Source organism: Triturus cristatus, chromosome 2_2, assembly GCF_964204655.1.
Source record: "Triturus cristatus chromosome 2_2, aTriCri1.1, whole genome shotgun sequence".
Classification (NCBI taxonomy): domain Eukaryota; kingdom Metazoa; phylum Chordata; class Amphibia; order Caudata; family Salamandridae; genus Triturus; species Triturus cristatus.
The window spans coordinates 623148399-623169097 of NC_140582.1; the positions used below are offsets into that span (position 1 = coordinate 623148399).

At 44.1% G+C, this 20699-nt stretch overlaps 1 protein-coding gene across 2 annotated transcripts in view; it reads left to right on the plus strand.

Annotated features, from left to right (window-relative positions):
* The first annotated feature begins 5267 nt into the window (after positions 1 to 5267).
* Positions 5268 to 20699, plus strand: part of PALLD (palladin, cytoskeletal associated protein) — a 1042501-nt gene continuing 1027069 nt past the window's right edge. The window contains exons 1-2 of one of the 2 annotated variants that reach the window (XM_085641796.1): positions 5268 to 5429; positions 17939 to 19428. In XM_085641796.1, the coding sequence (XP_085497922.1) occupies positions 17969 to 19428 (1460 nt within the window). In that variant the 5' untranslated portion in view covers positions 5268 to 5429; positions 17939 to 17968. The remainder of the gene's footprint in view (positions 5430 to 17938; positions 19429 to 20699) is intronic. The other variant, XM_085641797.1, reaches the window with a different exon arrangement.

The window sequence follows — 20699 nt, forward strand, 5'->3', positions numbered from 1 at the left end:
TTTGCCTCCCCCCCACATACCACCTAGTACTGGTACTTTGGCCCTGCCGGCCCGAAGGGATGTAGGCAGTGGATGAGCTGTATGGACTACGATAACAATAAAGATCTTGTTTGTTAAAAAAAAAAATCAGTGATGTCATTTGAGATGTCATGAGTGATGTCACTGACCGTGTCATGAGTGATGTAATATGTGACGTCATCAGCAGTGCATTGCGGGCGCGCGAGTTATAGTTAGCTGAACTAACTATAACGGGGGAATTTCAATGGTTTTGTACGAGTGAAAAGTCCAGCTAACTATAACGTCCCTGAAACCTATGGTTTTTTCAGTGAATTTCTAAGGTTTTTTAAATGCAAATTCCTAACTATAACGTGCCTGAAACCTATAGTTTTTTCAGTGAATATATATATATATATATATATATTGTTTTTTACACGTCCTCCTTCAGTTGTCCATTGGTTTAGCCCCGGGTTGCAATCTAGATATAGTTGAGATGCACAACCTCTATTTGTTGTGAATACTATAGAAAAAACACAATGTCAAGGAAGTGTGCGTGCGAAGGAGAACCTCATAATACCCTTTGCATGCAAGGTGGTTCCCTAATCTGGCCAGGAGCACCACCAGCATTTCTTAAGTGTTATGGGGGCCTGCAGGGAGTACAGCAGCCCCCCCAGTAATACTTTAACAATTATCCTTATCTTTACTAGGGTCTATATAACATGATCTCAGGAAAAATTGATCATTTTCTTAAGCAATCCCAAGCTGGAGCTTTTGTTCTTGGAGATTTTGTTCTTAAGCATGGAATGCAGAGACCCCTTGTGGTTGGTTTTATGGTTGCATTATATGGCTTGAAGTGTGTAAATGAAAGACTCACACTTTTGATTACAAATGTTGTATTTAAATGTTTGACAGACATTGCAGTGACTCCTTGACAAAACCAATAGGCCAGACTTTTATCTATTGACATTGACTTACACTAAAATAAACCCTTCAAAATGGACTGAAAAAAAGGCTAAAGTGATAGTTATTGTTAAATTTTCAAAAAAACCTTTGAAATTCACTGAAAAAGCAAAGGTTAAAGTGACAATAGTTAGTTGCACAACTACATTATAAACTAAAAAAAACACTGAAATTCGCCAATTATAGTTAACTAAAGGAAATATAACCCAACCCTGAAGTAACTATAGCTCTCTCCCTTGGCATCCTAACAAAGTACATCACTCATGACATGTTCTGTGACATCATTGATATAATAACTGCTCACATCTGAAATTACATCATTGATGACAACACTGTGCATGGCGAGGGCATGAGTTATCGTTACTTCAGCTAACCATAACTCGAGTAACATATTTGTATATAATTATATAGTTTAGCAAAATCACAAGGTCTAGGCTAATGCCAGATCTAAAAAGCAGACCCAAGAAATGGGTTGCTGTCTGAATTTGAAATTTGGTGTAATTCCATCCAGACCTGTCATCTATAGCTGACCAAGAAACTCTTAATGAGTTACCTTGGGGAAATCACAATTCTCCTAATGGAGTACAATTTTTATTAGAATAATCAAATGTGCCTTTCCTGTGGACTAACATATCTATTCATAATTTCAGGGGCACTTTTGCTGCCTCTATAACATACGTACTGCTGGGGCTGGGGGAGAGGGGGGGAATTGGATTTGCAAGGCGTAACTGTGCACCGGCCCTATTACACCTGCCATTATGACAATTCGGTATATGGCGTCAGCTGAGGCTTTTCTCAGAGAGATGAAGTTCATAGTTAAGCCAAGGCGACATGCATCAAATGAAATACTTTGGAATTAAAGAAATGTTTCCCTAACACCTGAAAATTGCCTTCACATATGGTTACAAGAAGTTCAATGATGTGGCAGCCTACCAACTTTTCCAATTGGTTTCAGGACCCACACATGGGGCAGGACATCTAGACCCTGGACTGTCCAACATCTTGCTTCCACAGGCCCCAAAATCTTTACCGATGTCTTGGACCGACCATAACCTTATTCTCTTTTCGTTGTGTCTAGTAGGCCCCAAATTTTCGAACCCTCGCAATTTGATAAACAAACACCCCCTGCAGAAACTTGACTACCCTACCTTTCAAGACACTCTTGCCATCCCACAACCTATGTTGCCCACAGACAGAGGTCTAGTGACTGTTTTGGAAAATGGATTAATCAGGCCTTAGATAAGTGTATCCCTGCCAAATGGAGTCCTCCAAAGAAAGCCTGGTCGCATGCATGGTTTCATGAGGCACTTACAATAGTTAGGAAAAACTGTAAAGTGTTAGAGCCCTGGAGAGGCGCTTATAGTCCCTCTGCCAAACTTGAATGTATAAAGGCCAGGAAAGCCTACCATAAACAGATACGGAAAGCTTGTGCCACATATTTTGCCAACAAAATTAATACCAGCAATAACCCCTCTAAAACGATCTTCTCCCTATTAAAGGATATGGCATAATCACCGTTGACAGCTGATAACGCTATCACCTCCATTGCACAACTTTGGCCACCTGTTTCATTAATAAAGTGGTGGGCATTTATGACAGCTTCCATCCTAAGAGTGAAGCTTTATGCCCGATGAAAGGAGCTCTCCCTGGTAGTGAGACCTATTCCCTCTCCTCTTTTCCATCCATCTCGATTGATGGCCTTAAGGCCTTATTTGTTAAACTAAAGTCAGGGTCTCCAGATGACGCCCTCAAACCGGACCTTTTTGTTAAATTCAAGTAATACCTGCTCCCCAGCTACCTGGAACTTATTAACACATGCTTAAGGACAGCAGAGTCGCCGTAATCCTGGAAACATTCTAAAGTAATTCTTTTATTAAAGAAGCTGTCTTTGGATGCCTCAAGGCCGGAGAACTATCGCCCGATCTCTCTGCTTCCATTCCTGGCTAAAATAATGGAATCCTATGTAAATACCATATTAACGCAATAGTTTGAATCCCATTCCATATTGGATTAATCGCAAAATGGTTTTCGGCCGAGACACAGCACTAAGTCAGCCCTACTGGCAGTTACGGAGCAACTCAGAGCTTCCATGGATGACGTCAGTACAGTGGCACTTATTTTGTTAGATCTTAGTGCCGCCTTTGATAGGGTTTCGCATAACATCCTGCTCCTTCGGTTGCATGAGATCGGTATCACTGGCAATGCCCTCGCCTGGTCCACATCTTTTCTGTCTGACAGGTCTTTTCAGGTCATTGCCCCTCCCTTTCACTTTCAGACACATTCACCACACTGTGGTGTTCCTCAGGGGACGGCATTGAGTCCGACCCTGTTTAATGTTTATATTCAGCGTTTGGCTGTGTTGGCCAAAACCCGTAATATATATCTGGTGTCATATGTAGATGACACGTAGTTGATACTATCCTTCATTAAGGACCCTAGCCAGGACACTGCTAAATCTCTAGAGGTCCTATCTGTCATAGCTGCCTGGATGGAAATGAAGTGCCTCCAGCTTAACTCATCTAAAACAGAGATCCTCCTATTATGTAGAGACTCTCATCTCTGGTACGACAAGTGGTGGCCGCGGATGCTGGGCACTTCTCCTGTGCCAAACACCATCGTAACAAACATTGGCATTCGGTTCAACAACACCCTCTCTTTTGAGGACCATGTTAAGTCTGGGGCAGAGACCTGTTTTGGCCTACTGCGTGGCCTCAAACCCATACTGGGTTTGTTTGACCCCCACACCCGCTAGTTGGTCGTCCAAGCTATGGTTTTGGCCAGGTCTGATTACTGCAATAGTCTGCTGCTTGGATCTAATAAGTGCATAATCAACAGGCTACAGCACACCATGAACTCGGCAGCCCGAACATGGTTAGTCCTGCCTTGATTTAATTTTGTCTCCGGTCTGCTGCGTCACCTTCATTGGCTGCCCGTAGAGCAAAGAATCCAGTTCAAATGCTCTGCATTACACACAAAATTATTGCAGGCGCAGGCCCGGCGATTCTGAGCAATCTATGTCACCCTTACACTCCGACCCACGTTCTTCGCTCCGCCGACCTATATCTGACATGCGTGCCGCGGTTCTGTAGGTCCAGAGCAGGGGGACACTCATTCAACAAAGGCAAAAAGGCAGCAGGTTGAAAGACAACTGCACCACCTAGGCTAGTCACAGAAAGTAAACTAAGGTCGTATTGCCCTCCTCAAATGGTCAGCTGCCACATGACCACAGATAAAGTCTAGATCAAAAGCTGATGAGAGGCAACACACAAATTATAGTATACACAAAGCAAAGTTCAGTCTTCGGATGTTGATTGCAAGTCTTTTTATTTTTCAAAAGTCCTTTTTGTACAAGTGGAAAACAGCCAACGCGTTTCACCCTTCTAAAGGGCTTCTTCGGGGCAATATAAGGTAGCCAGAATCGTGCATCGGAATGTAGGTACCAGCAATGAGTGAAGTCACAAAACGTCCCAGTTGATGGACATAGACTCCATAAATGAGGCCTATGGTCAATGGCGAGTACCCTTATGTCCTCAGTACAGATCAAGGCGTACGTTGCCTAAGCGGCAAATAAATAACTTTTTGGGGCAATAGGTGAGCCTCCAGTGTAATTAGTAATAGTACTGTTTAAATCTTGTGTTGAGTTCAGAAACGGCCTGTGTCCGTCAGCAGCAGCTCATTCAAGGTGCTTGCACCCGCTCTTTGGAACTCTCTGCTGCTTTCTATTAGAAACACCACCAATCTCCTGTCCTTTAGAAGGGCTGTGTAGACCTTGCTTTTCCAATGATCTCGTAGCTCCTCTCGCATCCTCACCTCTGGCTTTTAGCGCTGGGACGTCCCCTTGCCGGGACAGCCATGCGCTCTATAAATCTCATAACAAAACATAACATAACAAGATCACACCGGGGACTACCATGTGTCAGTCTTGCCTCTAATTGTGTTCAAAACACACGTAGCACTTTTTGCTGTTTCTCTGCATCTTACTTTTAAAAAACACGTTAACACTATAAATCGTTGAATTGAACCTGGTCATCTGCTCCCAGAATGCTTTACGTTGGAGATCTAGAAGCACAGCACTATAAGAGTTCCAATTTATCGTCTCAGGTATTTAATCAATACTTGGTTAGCCCGTATATACGAAGAGCTTGAATGTCTAAGTACCGAGTGTGACAAAGATTGTTGTCCCCACAGGACTGACAGCTCCCCTGCTGGAATGTCAGATAGCGCTCCTCCTGCGGCCAGCTGAAACATGAGTTCAGTTACCAAATATAGACGACAGGCAGCACCAAGAGCTGCAGAGGCCTGTGGGAACAGATGGGAGAGCAGGCCTCAGTCGCCCCGGAGCTAGCCGGACCAAGCACCCCTGAATGAGAAGCCGAGCTTGTAGTTTTGCGCGAAAGCCAGAAAAAGTCTGGCACGCTTTGTCTGGGACGCGTCAGCTGCTCCGAGGTCTACGCATTGGACGGCACGTACAGGTCTGTCAGTCAGCGTCGAGTTTTATCTCGATATTGTACGTCTTACTCTGAATTGTTTCTTATAACACCATGTCACTGCATTTGCTCTATGTTTGCCTGGAGGGTGTTTGTAAAACAACGCTGAGCTTTTAAAATGTAGTAGGCGCTGTCGTCACAAGAACAAATTCGTTTTAGAAGCAGACAATGTCACATTGATCATGTGTTTTCAGAACGTTTTTTGAGCTGACATAAGTAATTGTGAAACCCTTGCAGGTGGAAATTTGGATTTATTATAGCTTGTGTACTGCCGTTAATTCGGCAATACTACGTGTTACTGTCCTCTTTCGATTTTGCTTGATCAATCAATCAATCAAACAAACATTTATAGAGCGCACTAATCCTCCGTGAGGGTCTCAAGGCGCTGAGGGGGGAGAGGGGCACTGCTCGATAGGTTTGTTGCACACCCCAGCCGTTCTAGAAACCTTATATATAGTGCTGTGCTAATCCTTGCACATGAATGCCAGAAATGTGTATATATTTTGAAAATATACCAGCGATATGTTTATTTGTTATTACATAAATATGGGTGCAAAACAATTTTTGTGTTTACCCCCTCGTTAATGTGCGTAAATCTTTCCCCATATGTCTGCCATTTGCATATACAAAACAGTATTATTCTGTCACTAGAACCTTAATTCACTAGTTACTTGCATACAGTGTGACAACCCATACTCACACCGGGTTGTTGAAAATATGCACACTAAAAATAGCCCTTTCATAATTAAAATCACACTTCCACTCTTGCCCTACACTATGTCAGAGGGGAGCCGTTTCATTTCAGCTTTACACCTACTTAAGGATACAAAGATACATGCTGCATGCGTTATTTTGAAAGCCAAGACAACATTCTGTCAGTGTGTGTAGTATACAAATTACACTGCTGCTTGTATGGAAGTTAAAAAAAAACCTCAAAACCACTTAGCAATTCCTTCAGACTTGGAGGCTCATAAAAATATAAAAGATAGAGTAAATTTCCAGCTGTACTGTCTACAGAGACAAAGAACTGTCATTTGTGTAATTGTTGTACTTGTACTGCCGATTTTTGGTGCTCATTGGCCACCAATTTAATTTCACGTAAATCAAAATAATCAGTCCATGTTTTTGTCTGTATTGTGCTGGGCAACACGCGCTTAGCCGTTAATTTGGTTCAATTAACTGTGACGTCACACTCTCCCTTGGCTCGTGCCTGCCTTTCCAGGCCGCAGTCACGAGAGCTGCCTTATCTTCGGTTGCTGGGCCTGGTTCAGGAAGGCAGATGGGCCCAAGGCCCACAGTTCATTCACCAAGGGCCCGAGTCTCCAAGGTGAAGCTCACTTTAGTGATTCTTACTTTCACAAATCCCATTATTTACAAGTGCATAGTCATGTCAGTGATGCCCAGGATGTGCATCAGAATTATTTCTTAAGACGTTTATGTTGAATTATTTGTGTTTGTAATAATCAGAATTTAATGCAGTAGAGGTATGGCAAAGGGAGAGACAATACGAATATTTAAATAGGCATCATTCATTTGTATTCATAAATGGATCTGCAGACTCTAAAAATACCGCCAATGTGGCAGAATTTTAATTACACATGCAGAAATAGGTGAAGGCTTACAAACATGGGAGTTTTTGACTGTTGACAAACCTTTGGCACATGCATTCCCACAGTGGACACACAAAACAAGAACTCTCAAGTGCAAATGCACCAGAACTACAACATAATGGTATGTGGATGACTTGCTGCATTTCCAAATTGTTAGGCAACTATCTATGAGTACTGCTGGAAAATTGTGACTGGCCTTCCCTAAGAATTGCAAGGTATTGGCAACTTCTTAGCAGTCTTTAGAAATTGTTACTAAATAATTCCAGGAATACTAGCTAAAGTCTACAATAAGTGTAGATTTTCTGCCGTACTCCAATGTATAACATATATTGTGTAACTTTATTGCATAAATTCTTACCGTTAATGGGTAACCTATTCTGAAGGACTAACAGCTAGCCTTCCCACCGTCTCAGGAGGCCAATGATGACTGAGGATGAAGGCCTCGCTCTCATTAAAATCACCAAAAGTCAACACAAACTTTAAAATTCCTTCACCAGGAGACCACAACTCTTTGGAACTCTCTCTCCATTCTCCGAGAACTGTAATAACCCACCTCTTGTTCTGCTATGCCAAAATCTAATCTAAGACATCTGCTTCTCCCTAAAATTGTCTGATTGCTCTGAGTTTACTGGCTGTCGCTTCCTAAACTGAGTTTCTCCCCGTCTTCCTTGTCTTCTTACTATAAAATTACTCAGAAACTGATTGTACAAAATTATTGTTGATTCCTTTAGCATGTAAAGTGCATATAAAGTCCACGAGCACCACTTAGAACAATTGGTGTAGCTGAACAGAATAACATTACGATAATACTCTTCATCAGCAATATGCAACTTGTTACTACCAGCTGGACATACGTTGGCATAAATTGGTTAAATGACCCCTGAGTTTCCATTTTTGCTTTTTAAACACTATGCTGAGACTTTGACTTATCATTATGTAGTCAGTTGTGTTTTTGAGTAACAACTATCGTTTAAGTAGTGAGGTTGGTACATTAGATTCCTTTCGTCACATGCATTATCAGCAGGGAGTGACTGTTCATATATGCTCACATGGCTCCTGCCATTGATGAGACACAATTTTTGTATTTTGCACTTGGCGCCGCTCCTCGTATATATTGTCACAATTGTCGTCCCTGTTCATATTCAGATGTTTCAGAACTCTGAGAGGTTTGTCATCGTTCCCGGCATTGATTATAAAACCTCCAAACTATTCTTCCTCTTATGACTATTGAGGGTATTTTCTAAGCCCTTTGTATTCCTCAATATGGAGCGCACTCCTCTCTGCCCCTGTCCATGTCACCACTACATTTCTCTTTATAATTAGAGATGAAGCCATCTGAGACCTCCAGGAAATTGCAATTGCCCTTCTTGCTAATAGTGAAAAATCTACAAACTTTGCCAATACTGCCCCACTTTTGGGGCAATGACCTAATACACATGTGCGTTGCATAATCTCCTGTTGGTTATTTTTCAAGCGTGCCTGTTATTTCACCCCAGTATTGTATAATCGTTGGGCATACCCATGGTATCTGCAGACGTGGGCTTCCGTTTGGGCATAGTGAGGGCAGTCATAGCTTACTGAGGAACATAAACAGTGAGTTCTCTTTGGGATCATGTTTACTCTGTGTAGAAAGTGTATTCTATATAATTAAATGTGGCATTTCTTGACACTGGAACTAAGCTAATCTATACAACCATTCTGATTCATTAAATACCCTTCCACAATCAGCCTCCCACTTAACTTTGAAACCCAACTAAGGGTATTCCTATCATGTGTATTAATGCATTATAAAGCCAGGATTTAAATCCTCTGCCGTCCCCCGTTACACAGAGAAGATTTAATAATGGGGTGCAGTATTTCTAACATCCCACTTCTTATGCAACACCTCTCTCAGTGCCCAGTAGACAGAAACTGTCCCTTAGGGAGCCGGTAATCTATCATTACTTACTCAAATGTAATCAGAGACCTTTTTCAAAGAAATCACCCACTGTATTGATACCAACCGATTCCCAGTGTGTGAGTTCCTTAGCCGTGTAATATCCACAGCCTTTGTGATGTCCCCTCAGTAGAATGTGTGGGGGCATACTTTTTTTTTAACTAATTGAAGTCTGATAACACCTCAATGCCATCCCAACCAACTTAGGAAGTGGCCATGTCGTAGGTTTGAGTTCTGATATAAGTAGTTTAACATGCCATTCCGAAATTTTGTTTCAGGGAAGCCCGTTTATGACTCCGTTTCTGTCACTGAACCTCCATACACGCCGTTGCAGCTGGAAGGCCACATAGTGCAGTTTCGGGCCATCTCTTTGACAGTATCTACACATTTCAGTCCATTTCTCACACTTCTAGGCCATTACTTTGAGGCCCCATGGGTACGGCATATCAGGACTCGCATCTAAATGCAAGCCTGCTGGTCTCCTCCCAGCCACCCCCACGACTCACCTAAAAGGACATCTGCATGTAAACCAAGGTGGAAGTGGATGGAATCTATGGGGGCCAATGTGCCCATGCTTTTTTTCATTTTGCAAAATCAAAACTCATACATTTTGTTAAAAAAGAAACATACCTGTATGGTTAATGTTGACCTTGAGGTGCCTCTGTCCGAAAATGAAGAGGGTGTTGTGCCTCCTGTTCTGTGAAGCTGAGAGAGGGACAGTGATGCTGGAATGATTATTTGTTTAATATCTGTTTATTGAAGACAAACAAATAGAAAATAGTACATGTTGAAGAAAGTAAGGGACAAGGGCGGGGAGCAACAAAAAGAGGTTACAAAATAAACAATCAGACCTAAGTCCCTGTAAGGGGGGCAGATGGAATGATTATTTGAGGGAGGGTTGCGGCTAATAACTTCGTCTCAATAAAGGAATAGTGGATATTTGACAGGGTTTCTTTAAAAATACAAACATGCTGCCAGAAGATAAAAAAAATTGAAGACTCCCTAAATTCTTTCAAGTTTTATGGGTGTCCTGCAGCACTTCCTGCATTCCTACTTCCAGCGCCACTGAAGAAAGATAGAGAGCTATAGAAACAAGTCTTCTCACCAGAGTGAGTGTTACCGGAAAGAATTGTGAATCTGTTCAATTCACTAATCACCTAAGGCAAAGGCTGCTTGGAAGCCTCTATAGACTTTAGTTGATGGAGTCACCTGAAGCTTCATGTTGACTAACATTTTGTCTGTTTGGGAGGTAATGTAAGGGGGTTATCAGCTAAGTACTGCAATACATCCTTTTAATGGACACAAAAATGTTTACACTAGGCACAGTCTAACTAGGTATTGCTAAAATATACACTTGTGAAGTACTTGTTTTATCTTAAACTCTAAATCATTTTGCAACAATCTGTCTTATACTATGTTGTAGTGACTTCTGCATCTTTCTTTATTGCAATCTCTCATTCTTTGCATATTAGAATGTTAAAGTAGTTGTGATGTAATAGAATGCTGGCTGAGCTTGTGTTTCAGTTGAGACTTGGGGCTGAGCTAAGATGATCCTGTTCCTGGTGGGGCTCAATATCTACCTAACTTCTGTCCATTACTTATACCTGAATGTACCTTGTACCATCTTACTTCAAATAAATTACTTCTTCAAGCAACTACTCGGACCTTCATCATTCAACCTTCACCACATGTGTATAATACAATTTTAAAATAATAACTTGCACATTAACAGTATGTTTGTCACAGGTTGGGACCTTGTTCAACTATTAATACACAAGGCCCTATTTACTGCACCAATGAGGATTCAGTTCTGTGACTCTCCCGTTACACATGCAACCATTTGCAGTGATTGCTTTAACTGCGGCGCGAATTCCGCCGCGGTGCGGCGGTTTGAAAAAGTGGGCGGGGCGCGTTGGCCAACGGACGTGCGCATCTCTAGCCAGGTAGTGCTCGCGATGGCCGTTGGCCGACGGGAGCACGGAAGGGGTTAAACTATTGAGGTTTGAGAACAAAAGTGTGGATTTTGCATCCAATAGTTTAACTAGTGTTAGACCTGGCATCTTTGGCGTAGGTTTCCCCTGTATTTTTGCCTTTGCCTCCTGTGTTTTTGCTGTGTGGTGGACTTTGTTTTGCTGGTCTAGATGCTTTGGGCACTTTGCCGCTGCTGTTCAGTGCCAAAGTGCAAGTGGCCCCTTAGTAAATTGTTGTTATGGATTGAAGTTTCCATGATTGGTTTATTTGGTTTACTGATAAGTCCCTAGTACAGTGCACTGTGTGTGCCCAGGGCATGTACACCAAATGCTGCTAGTAGGCTTGCAGCACTGATTGTGCCACCTACACAAACAGCCTTGCAACAAGGTCTCAGACCTGCCACTGCAGTGTCTGTGCACAGTTTGGTACTGCCATGTCGACCTGGCAAGTGCACCCACTTGCCAGGCCCTAACCTTGCCTTTTCTTACAGGTGACTCACCCCTAAGGTAGGTCCATGGTACCCCTGTGGGCAGGGTGCAGTGTGTTTGAAAGGTAGGACATGCCCTGATGTGTGTGGCATGTCCTGATAGTGAAATACTGCCAATTTCGTTTTTCACTATTGAAAGGCTATCTGTCCCATAGGATAGAATGGGAGTTTATTTATAACATCTAATAACTATAACTTCCCATTGGGACAAGATAGAAAGGTCAAGTTTAGTATGCCTGAACTCAGAATATAAAAATGCATCTTTTAGTCAAAATTATTTTTATATTTTGGGTTTGAAAATACCACTTTTAGAAAGTGTTTTTTTTCTTGCGTAGCCATCCTGTGTGCTTCTACTAGGTTAGTGTATTGACTGTCTGGCTTTTGGAGTGACAGGGGCTGGGGATGTGCATTCGGTTCAGACAGCCACTTGGGGGGTTGAGGTGTGTTCTGCCTTTCCAGGGTGAGTCAGGGCTGGGCAGAATAGACTTGGGCTGCATTCAGAGTAGGGGGAGGAGATTTCTTTCACACCTGAATGGGCCTGGTCTGCCAAAGACACTGCTGTCTCCTTCTCCTGCCAGGAGGCGGCACCAGAGAGGACAGAACTGGTTTTGGCTGGGCCAAGAGCTTCTCTGCCACAGAAAACAAAGGATCTTTGATTATAAAAAGAGAGGCCCAGACCCCAGACTTTTAGATCACTGCTGAACTAAGGAATCTGCCAGGAAGAAGGACTGGGAAAGCTGGAGGAGTAGTACTGCCCCTGTGCTGTGTGCTGTTGGGTTTGGCCTGCAGTGGTTGCTTCTGTCTTGGGTGGGGAAAGGACCGGACTGTGCTTTCATCATTCTGCTGTTAGAGTTTTCTCCAAGGGCTTGAAGTAGAGCGTGCCTCTGGTTGGCATTCTCAGGGATAGAAAAGACTTCAAAGATCAGTTCTGGAAATCAAGAGGAACCTTTGCCAAAGACAAGAGCTGGAGAAACTGAGGAGAAATACTGCCCCTGTGCTGTTTGCTGTCTGGGGTGGGCCTGCAGTGGCTACTTTCTGCCAAGGAAAGGGAAAAGGACTTTGCTGTTTGCTGTGTCCCCTTATTGAGGAAGATCTCCAAGGGCTTGAAGAAGAGCTTGCCTCCTGTTCTGAAGTCTCAGGGACACAAAGACTTCATCCTCAGCTCCCCTGCACTTCCTTGCTGGGAGTTCTGACCTGCCAAAAGGTGCCTGTAGCTGTTCTGGGCCTCTGGAGGTTGTTCTGGCTGTTGGGAGCTGGAAAATCAATGTAACGACAAGAAGCACGACGCAACCGTGCCTGTTTCTGACACATTGCCAAAGAAACCGATGCAGCGCCTGCCCGCGGCTCGAGAAATCGGCGCATGCCACATCGGGTGCACCCTCTCCGAAGCCCGAGATCACCGCACCGATTCTGAGGCAAGCCGTGTTGTGCAGCTGCACGAACCCACGCATTGTCCCGCATCGTCATATCGCATCGAGGTCCAGGTCTGTTGCATCATTGGGGGGGTGCAGTAAGAAACCGATGCATCACCTCCATTCCGGTAAGGAACCGACGCACCACCTCCCCTGTGCAGCAGTAAGGAACAGACGCATCACCTCCCCAGCAACACTTTTTGTTTGTGTGCGTGGCGCATTCAAGGTACTTTGTGTGAAAAGTGTCTGCAATTTGGTTTGAACCGAGCTATTTGTACCATTTGAAAATCATATTTTTAGTACTGTATTGTGGATTTTTGTCACTTTGGTCTTGATTGGTTTAGATAAAGATGACTTATTTTTTTTCTAAACTGGTGTGGTGTCCATTTGTAGTGTTTTCACTGTATTACTGTATGTGTTGACAAATGCTTTACACACTGCCTCTGAAATAAACCTGTGTGCTTATGCCAAGTTACCAAGGGGGTGAGCAGAGGTTATATTAGAAGTGCATCCCCCTTACCCTTACTAGGATGAAGGGTCCCTACTTGGACAAAGGTACCTACCTCTTCCAACTAGAGATCCCCATTTCTAACAACTAGCATTTGTTTTATATTAAAGGTGTGTGTTATTTGAGATGCAGTTTCCTGAAAGTGAAAGAACAACAAAATAGTTACAGAATATTTTGTTTTTTTAGCCATGTATTTGATCCTGCCACACACACTCACTAACCCACATCACTGTGGCACTCAAGATCCCAGTTCCTATGCTGTTTTTATGCACTTAAAGTACCGTAAATGAAGGCAGCTTGGAAACACGACAAATAAACAGGGTTGCCCTTCCAGGATATAGTCATTTACAAGTACTAACAGAGGCATTTGCACGCCCCAGAAATACATCCATGGACTGCCAGAGGGGCGCGCCCCACAGTTTGACGACCTTTGCTCTAATGGAAGGATATGCATGCTGTTTGATGTATCATTTTCATAATCAGTAGATGTTGGCAGATCAGTTTGAACAAGGGGTAGGATGTAGGAAGATCTGGTCGCCGAAAACATGGTCCCAAATTGCGACCAGTAAAGAATTTTATGAACGGAATAATGACTAATATGTTGGTTCATAAAATTCGGATCCACAGTGGGTCACAGTCTGAACTACCTCATGAAAATAAATCAGGTAGGTCGCAAACTGTGCCTCACTGCGATTGAAGGCCTTCGCAGGAATGGTGGCCTGCTAGGATGGACGCACCACGATTGTGGTGATCGCCTCTCACTAAAGCAGATTTGTTTTTTTTAATACAGCCCAGCCTTAGAAGACCGGAGCTGCATTAAAAAAAGTGTTAATTTTTAGAAGTGTACGAATTAGCATTGGACCTCTTAGAGGGACTGAAGAGCTAGGGGGGAATGAAATTCGGCAATTCTGCAAAAGCAGAAGGGGACAGAGGGAGGCTCAACGGAATGACTGGGGAACTATGCTGTCCGATATGCTGGAGCTCTTACTAAATGAAAAATATTCTAATAATGTAATGCTGTATTTGGCAATATGAAAAATTTAAATAAAAACTGCTTCGAAAGAAAACAAAATTTGGATGTAGTGGACCACTCCCTACTCCCAAAATAACTTTTGCTTTTTAAGAACAGGCAGACGTAGGAAGAATTGGTTGCAAAAATATGGTTGCTGATTGTGACTAGCAAAGAATTTTGTGAACTAACCTATGACTAATAGATTAGTTTGAAAAATTCTGATTCACCTTGGGTCACCGTCCACTCATGAATAATAATGAGGTAGGTTACAAATTGGCAATCACTGTGATTGATAACAATCACAGGGATGGTGGCCTCCTAGGATCAATCAATACACCACAGTGATTTTTCCTTTGAGAAAACAGGAATGCATTTTTGTTAGATATGGGATTTCTGGTTGGCTAGGGAAAGTGACTAGGCCAGGCAGAAACCACCAGGGCAACCAGTCAGGGCAAGGGAGTTACGCACTGAAGAAAACCCCTCCTCACCCCCTTGGTAGCTTGACACGAGCAGTCAGGCTTATCCCATTGGCAATGTGCAAAGCGTTTGCGCAACACACACAAACAGTAGCGACACACTAGGCACACCACAAAAGAAACTCCACACAAGGTTATATAAAAAATAACCTTTGTATTACTCATAAACACAGTGCACTCACATATATACACTGTGCCACCTGGCACTAGGCATTACTTTACAGGAGATTATATACATGACAGGGCTAATCGGGCCACTGTCATAACCAAAAGAATGCAAGTAGTGAAAATAAAACAAACAGCAACTACTGGTATTAGCACTTATGCATAAACCACATTAGGCATTCACATTAGGCATAAACACATTATGCATAAATCACATTTAGCAGTGCACCGAAGTACCACTAGTAAGGTGCATTCATACTCTTAGGGCCTTGCTACCCACCAGAACACAAGGTGCTCGAGGCCAACTGGCCTTCCTCGGGGGGCCTGTTTTGGACTCCCCCACAACGCCCTTTGTCCACAAAGTCAGGGCTCTAGGCTGCTGATGCAACACTCCCTTTACCACCAGGCTGCCACTGCAGCCCAACAGGCCGGTACCAGAAATAGGCGTGCGAGGGTGCAACTCACCCTTGTCTCTCCTGAGACACAAAATGCCTCCAACGTTGCAGCTGCCCGCAATCTGGCAGTGCAATTGGGAACATTGCTGGGCACAATCAGTGCTTTGTGAGCCCCACTCACCGGGGCTTCTCTGGGGCAGATATCAAGCACCAATCATTGTGCCCGGCAGGCCCTGCTCACTGGACCTCCTCTCGCTTTGCCCGGTCTCTTCTTTGTGACCGGCTGACCCGCCGCTCCCTCCGCCAGTCAGGAGGAGGCGGGAAGTTAAGACAATGGAGCTCGCGAGGCTCCGGTCCACTCTTCAGCATGCGGGGCTTCCCTCACCACGCAGACTGCAGACTGCACACGGGACTTCCCTTGGTACACCGGGAGCCCCTTCGCCTGGCTTCCTGTGCTGGTCGAACTTCCTTCATGGGGGCGCAATGTCCCTCCCACCGTCAGGCTTGTCTCGCCTGACTTCCAGTTTTGGTGGTGCGCTGCCACGGCCGCCGCACGTAAGAGAAGGCACTCTCTCCTGGACACCAAATATACGGGGTAGGCTTCCACCCTCCTTCTGGCCTCCGCTCCCTTCTCTTTTTGCAGACACTCCCCAGGCAGGAGCAGCGATGCACGTGCTAGCTCTAAGGCTTCCTCCTTCTCTCCAGAGCTCTGCCCACGACCAGGCAGTGGCCTGACTTCCGGGACGCCACGGTCTCGTGGAGCAAAGTCTCCGTAGCTCCTGCCACTCCCTCTCCTCGGGTACATGGAAACGGACTCAGAGCGCTCACCCTGCACCAAAAAGCGAAAGCCCACTTCTAGGGCTCAAAGGAGCAAGGAAGAAAAAGCGCTCACTACTCGCTAAGCCCAAAGCTGCCAAGGGCAGAGCTGGGCACAGGCAGGCCAGCACGTAGGGACCCCCAGGAAGCAGCAGCTGGGTCCCACGACAGTTCCTCCGTGCCCAGCAGTCCTTCTGCCTCCCAGCGCCAAGTCAGCACCAACCATTTACATGGGGTAAAGCCCCAATATTTATACCACATTTATCTTTGTTCTTAGGTCTCTGCACCCGTTCCAAACCAGTTCTGGGGGCACTCCAACATTTGTATACAGTGCACAACAGTCTCCACTGACAGAGTAGGTCCTGGCCCCAGGCACACCAAAAGGGGGCGGACCCAGCATTGTACAAGGCAGGCCCAGACCTATTCAGGGTCAGGGTCAGGGACTACTCCTCCACTACTCCAAATGCAGATCTGCCTATTCAGCCTAGCGCTGACTCACCCAGCCACTCTGGAGCCACTGCACCTCACCAGCCCCTGTACCTCCAAATCCAGACATGCAATACACATCAAGTAGGCACAAAGACACATAGCACACAGAAATGCCCACTTCTAAAAGTGGCATTTCTTAAATAGTGATAAGAAATCTGTGCACACCATTACACAGCATTTATTACCACTATTCCAAACATACCAAACTTGATCACGCTACTACTCTCATATCAGGAATTACCACTGACACACTTATCAGGGAATCCCCAATGCATTCCTATGAGAGGGCAGCCTCACAGCAGTGAGAAAACAAAATGGCTGTTTGTCACTACCAGGACATGCCACACGGTTAAGGCACATGTCCTACCTTTTACCTACATTGCACCCTGCCCGTAGGGCTAGCTACGGCCTACCTTAAGGGTGACTGATATGTAGTAAAAGTGGAGCCACAGACATGGCTACTACTTTATATGCCACATCACAGCCGCTGTAAATTGCGCGCGCAGGCCCTGCAATGGCAGACGCCTAAGACAGGTTTGAAAAGCTACTTTGGTGGGTGGCGCAATCAGCGCTGCAAGCTCACCAGTAGCATTTCATTTACTGGCCCTGGGTATATGACATACTACATTACTGGGGACTGATAGGTAAATTAAATTAGCCAAACAGGTGTAGACCAATCTTACCATGTTTTACCATAGAGAGCACATGCACTGTACACTGGACAGCAGTGATAAAGTGCCCAGAGTCCTAAAACCACCAACACCAGGTCAGAAAAAATACTAGGAGGAAGGCAAAAAGTTCAGGGATGACCCTGCAAAAAGAGCCAAGTCCAACAATTTAAAAAAAGGAACTTTTTTTGTAAAAAAATGTTTAAGAATTGGCAGTTGATCACTGCCTACTTCCCAAAAATCTTTTTTTTTTAAAGATTCACAAAGGGGCCCTTCCCTTGTCCCAATGAATTTCCACCCCAACTTGGGAGTTGATAATATTTTTTGTTTTTGTAGCTATATTATGGTGTACATATTCACAACAAATGCACAAAAGCGCTCCATAGGAGAAGGTCTTCATTAAAGTTCCCATAATAGTTTGTGTATTTTAGATGCGTGGGATTTAGTTTCTACAAAACACTGTCCAGATTTGGTAAAGCTTAAAGTGTGTACATTTTAATTTAATGATTTCCAACTAAGTACACTTTCTATTTCTTTTTTTACTTTCAGAACCCGGATTTGTATGTATGACCAAACGGCATGCAAGATTGGACCTGTGAGCAGACGGTACCGATCTCTTTACAGCTGAAGGAGGCATATTCTTCTGACAAAAACGTTTTGGAGGCTTGCTCTGATACTATGTCCGAAGGTTCCTCCCTTGATTCTTTCTACGATTCCTTATCCGACCTGAATGTGGCAGACATGGATGGCGACTTACCTCCTGAACTGTTAGATTTTCTCAGCCAAGACGAGATCAACAAGAGTCTTGACCTCGCCCGTGAGGCGTTTTCTGACTCAGAATCTGGAAACTTGAGCCCGGAACCAGACGGTGTGCAATTTTTAAACCTGCCTTCCTTGAACCCCTCTCCTAAGCCTGCTGAGGACACTAAAGAAATTAAGCCAGAAACATTAAACATACCTCATGTCAGTTGCCAAACGACAACAACTGTTAGTGGTACGTCAAAACAGGTGCCAGCCACAAAAACGAGCAAAAACACTGCTGATGTTGCAAATGAGATTCAAACTATCATCACACCTCTTTTAGCCGCAAGACCCAGCTTAATCCGAAGCCTTCAATCTCAGTCCTCCACTGTAAAAGGTGCTGCAAAACATGGTCCAAAACCCATGAAGCCAGGATACAACAATGAGGCATCCTCCCGAAATGACCTTTGTAACAAAGCTGCTAGTTTCATTGAAGAACTTTCTTCCATTTTTCGAGACAAGTCAAAACCACGGGGAAGAAGTTCTGATGGAAACTCCTCTTCACCTGACAGTGGTTATCTTTCCCCAAAAAATGTCCAGACACCTCATAGCAAAGCTTCTACGATTAGTAAAAAAGTCAAACCTCAACAAGAAGTGAAGTCTGAAACAAAGCTACTGTCAGTGAGCCCTGTGGAGTCTTGCAAAGTGGGTTTTTCCCCTGAAACCAAGACGCAAGTCATTCAGAGGGGAGAAACTGTAGCTGAACACCATGTTGCAGTTGTAAATGACCACCCTTTGCTTCCACAGGAACATGTTACTGACAACCAGGTCCCAAATATAAGCAACCCCCCTTCAGTTCCATGTGAACTTGTGGCTGATCGCCAGGTCCCATATAAAAGCAACCCCCCTTTAGTTCCACGTGAACTTGTGGCTGATCGGCAGGTCCCAAATTTAAGCAACCCCCCTTTAATTCCACGTGAACTTGTGGCTGATCGCCAGGTCCCAAATTTAAGCAACCCCCCTTTAGTTCCACGTGAACTTGTGGCTGATCGCCAGGTCCTAAATTTAAGCAACCCCCCTTTAGTTTCACATGAACTTGTGGCTGATAGCGAGGTCCCAAATATAACCAACCTCCCTTTAGTGCCATGTGAACTTGTGGCTGATCGCCAGGTTCCACCTGTACCCGAGCACCCTCTAGCTCCACGGTTTATTCAAAAGTTGAAGAGTCTAGAAGTTGCAGAAGGAAGTATGGTTCGGCTGGAATGCAGAGTCTCTGGAAACCCAGCACCCCAAGTCAGGTAAGCCAAAAGAAAGAGTTGGCTAATAGCACTGGTGTTATTATTGAGTGTATATGGCAGGATATTTGACAGGAATTCTTTGGCAAGCACCGCTCCTGGTTGCTTGTGGCTTTTTGTGCGTGCCTAGTTTAGTGTTTGTCAATTAAACGGAATCTTTAAACCCTTCATTTGAATGTTCTAATCAAGCTCACAACCCAAACCCCTAAATTGTTGATACATTTCAGCAGTACCATGATCATCTGGGTAACCACTCCAAGCGCTACAATCAAAAACATCAGATAAAATTGCATTCAGACTAGAATGTTAGTGTGCATAAAATAAAGAATCGGTATTTAATAAAGCGCAATAACATCTCGACAAAGGTGAACTGAAATCATGGAGCATATTTACAAAGAAGTGAAGGAGCGTTAGCCTTCTTGGCTTAACGCCACGGTCCGCCCCTTCTGAAACGCAGGGCTGCACCGTATTTACAACAATACGGTGCATCCCTGTGTTTGCCCCTGTGCTGGCGCTAATTTCAGCTACCAAGCGCCAACGCAGGCACCCTTGCATCATAGTGCATCTTCCTACACATAAACAATCATGCAAGGCATATTGCTGTTTGTATGTGTGCTGCACAAAGGAGCACACATAGAAACAGCAAAAACGAGGAGAAAAAAAGCATTTCCCATCCTTGCGCCATGTTGAGACCAGGTTTTTTTTTGTTCTTAATTTTGCGCTGCCTCCTATATATGCCACTTTTGTAAATTGGAGGAAATGTCAAAATCAATGGGTTTTGTGGCGTAACACCCACCGCAACAACCGTTGCCCTGCCCTTTCACATTAAGTATATCGTGAAATGGTGCCTTATTTACAAGGCAACGTTAAGCCATGTTAAGTGGCTTAACACTGCACTGTAAATAAAGCGAAGACCGTATCGCCATAGGGAAGTATTTAAAAGTGACGTTCTGTGGCGATAAGGGCTTGAAATTATGACCCCATGTTTCTTGTTTTTCCAGCGTACAAAATACGTTGGCTGAGTTGGTAGCATTGTCATTTAGAAAACATGCAAGATCTGCTCTAAATAGAGAAATAAAAAAAAATGCTGAATTGTTGAACATTGTTGTAGTTAGTTTCTCTTTATTGTAGGTTGTTTCAATGTAGTAGAGAAACCATTGCCATGTGCATGTTTTGTCAGTTTCCGCATGAGCGTGCACCTCGAATAAATAACAAGGACCCCTTATGCATGATTGCCTTTACCCACAGAATGGATAAAATCCTTTGATACATCA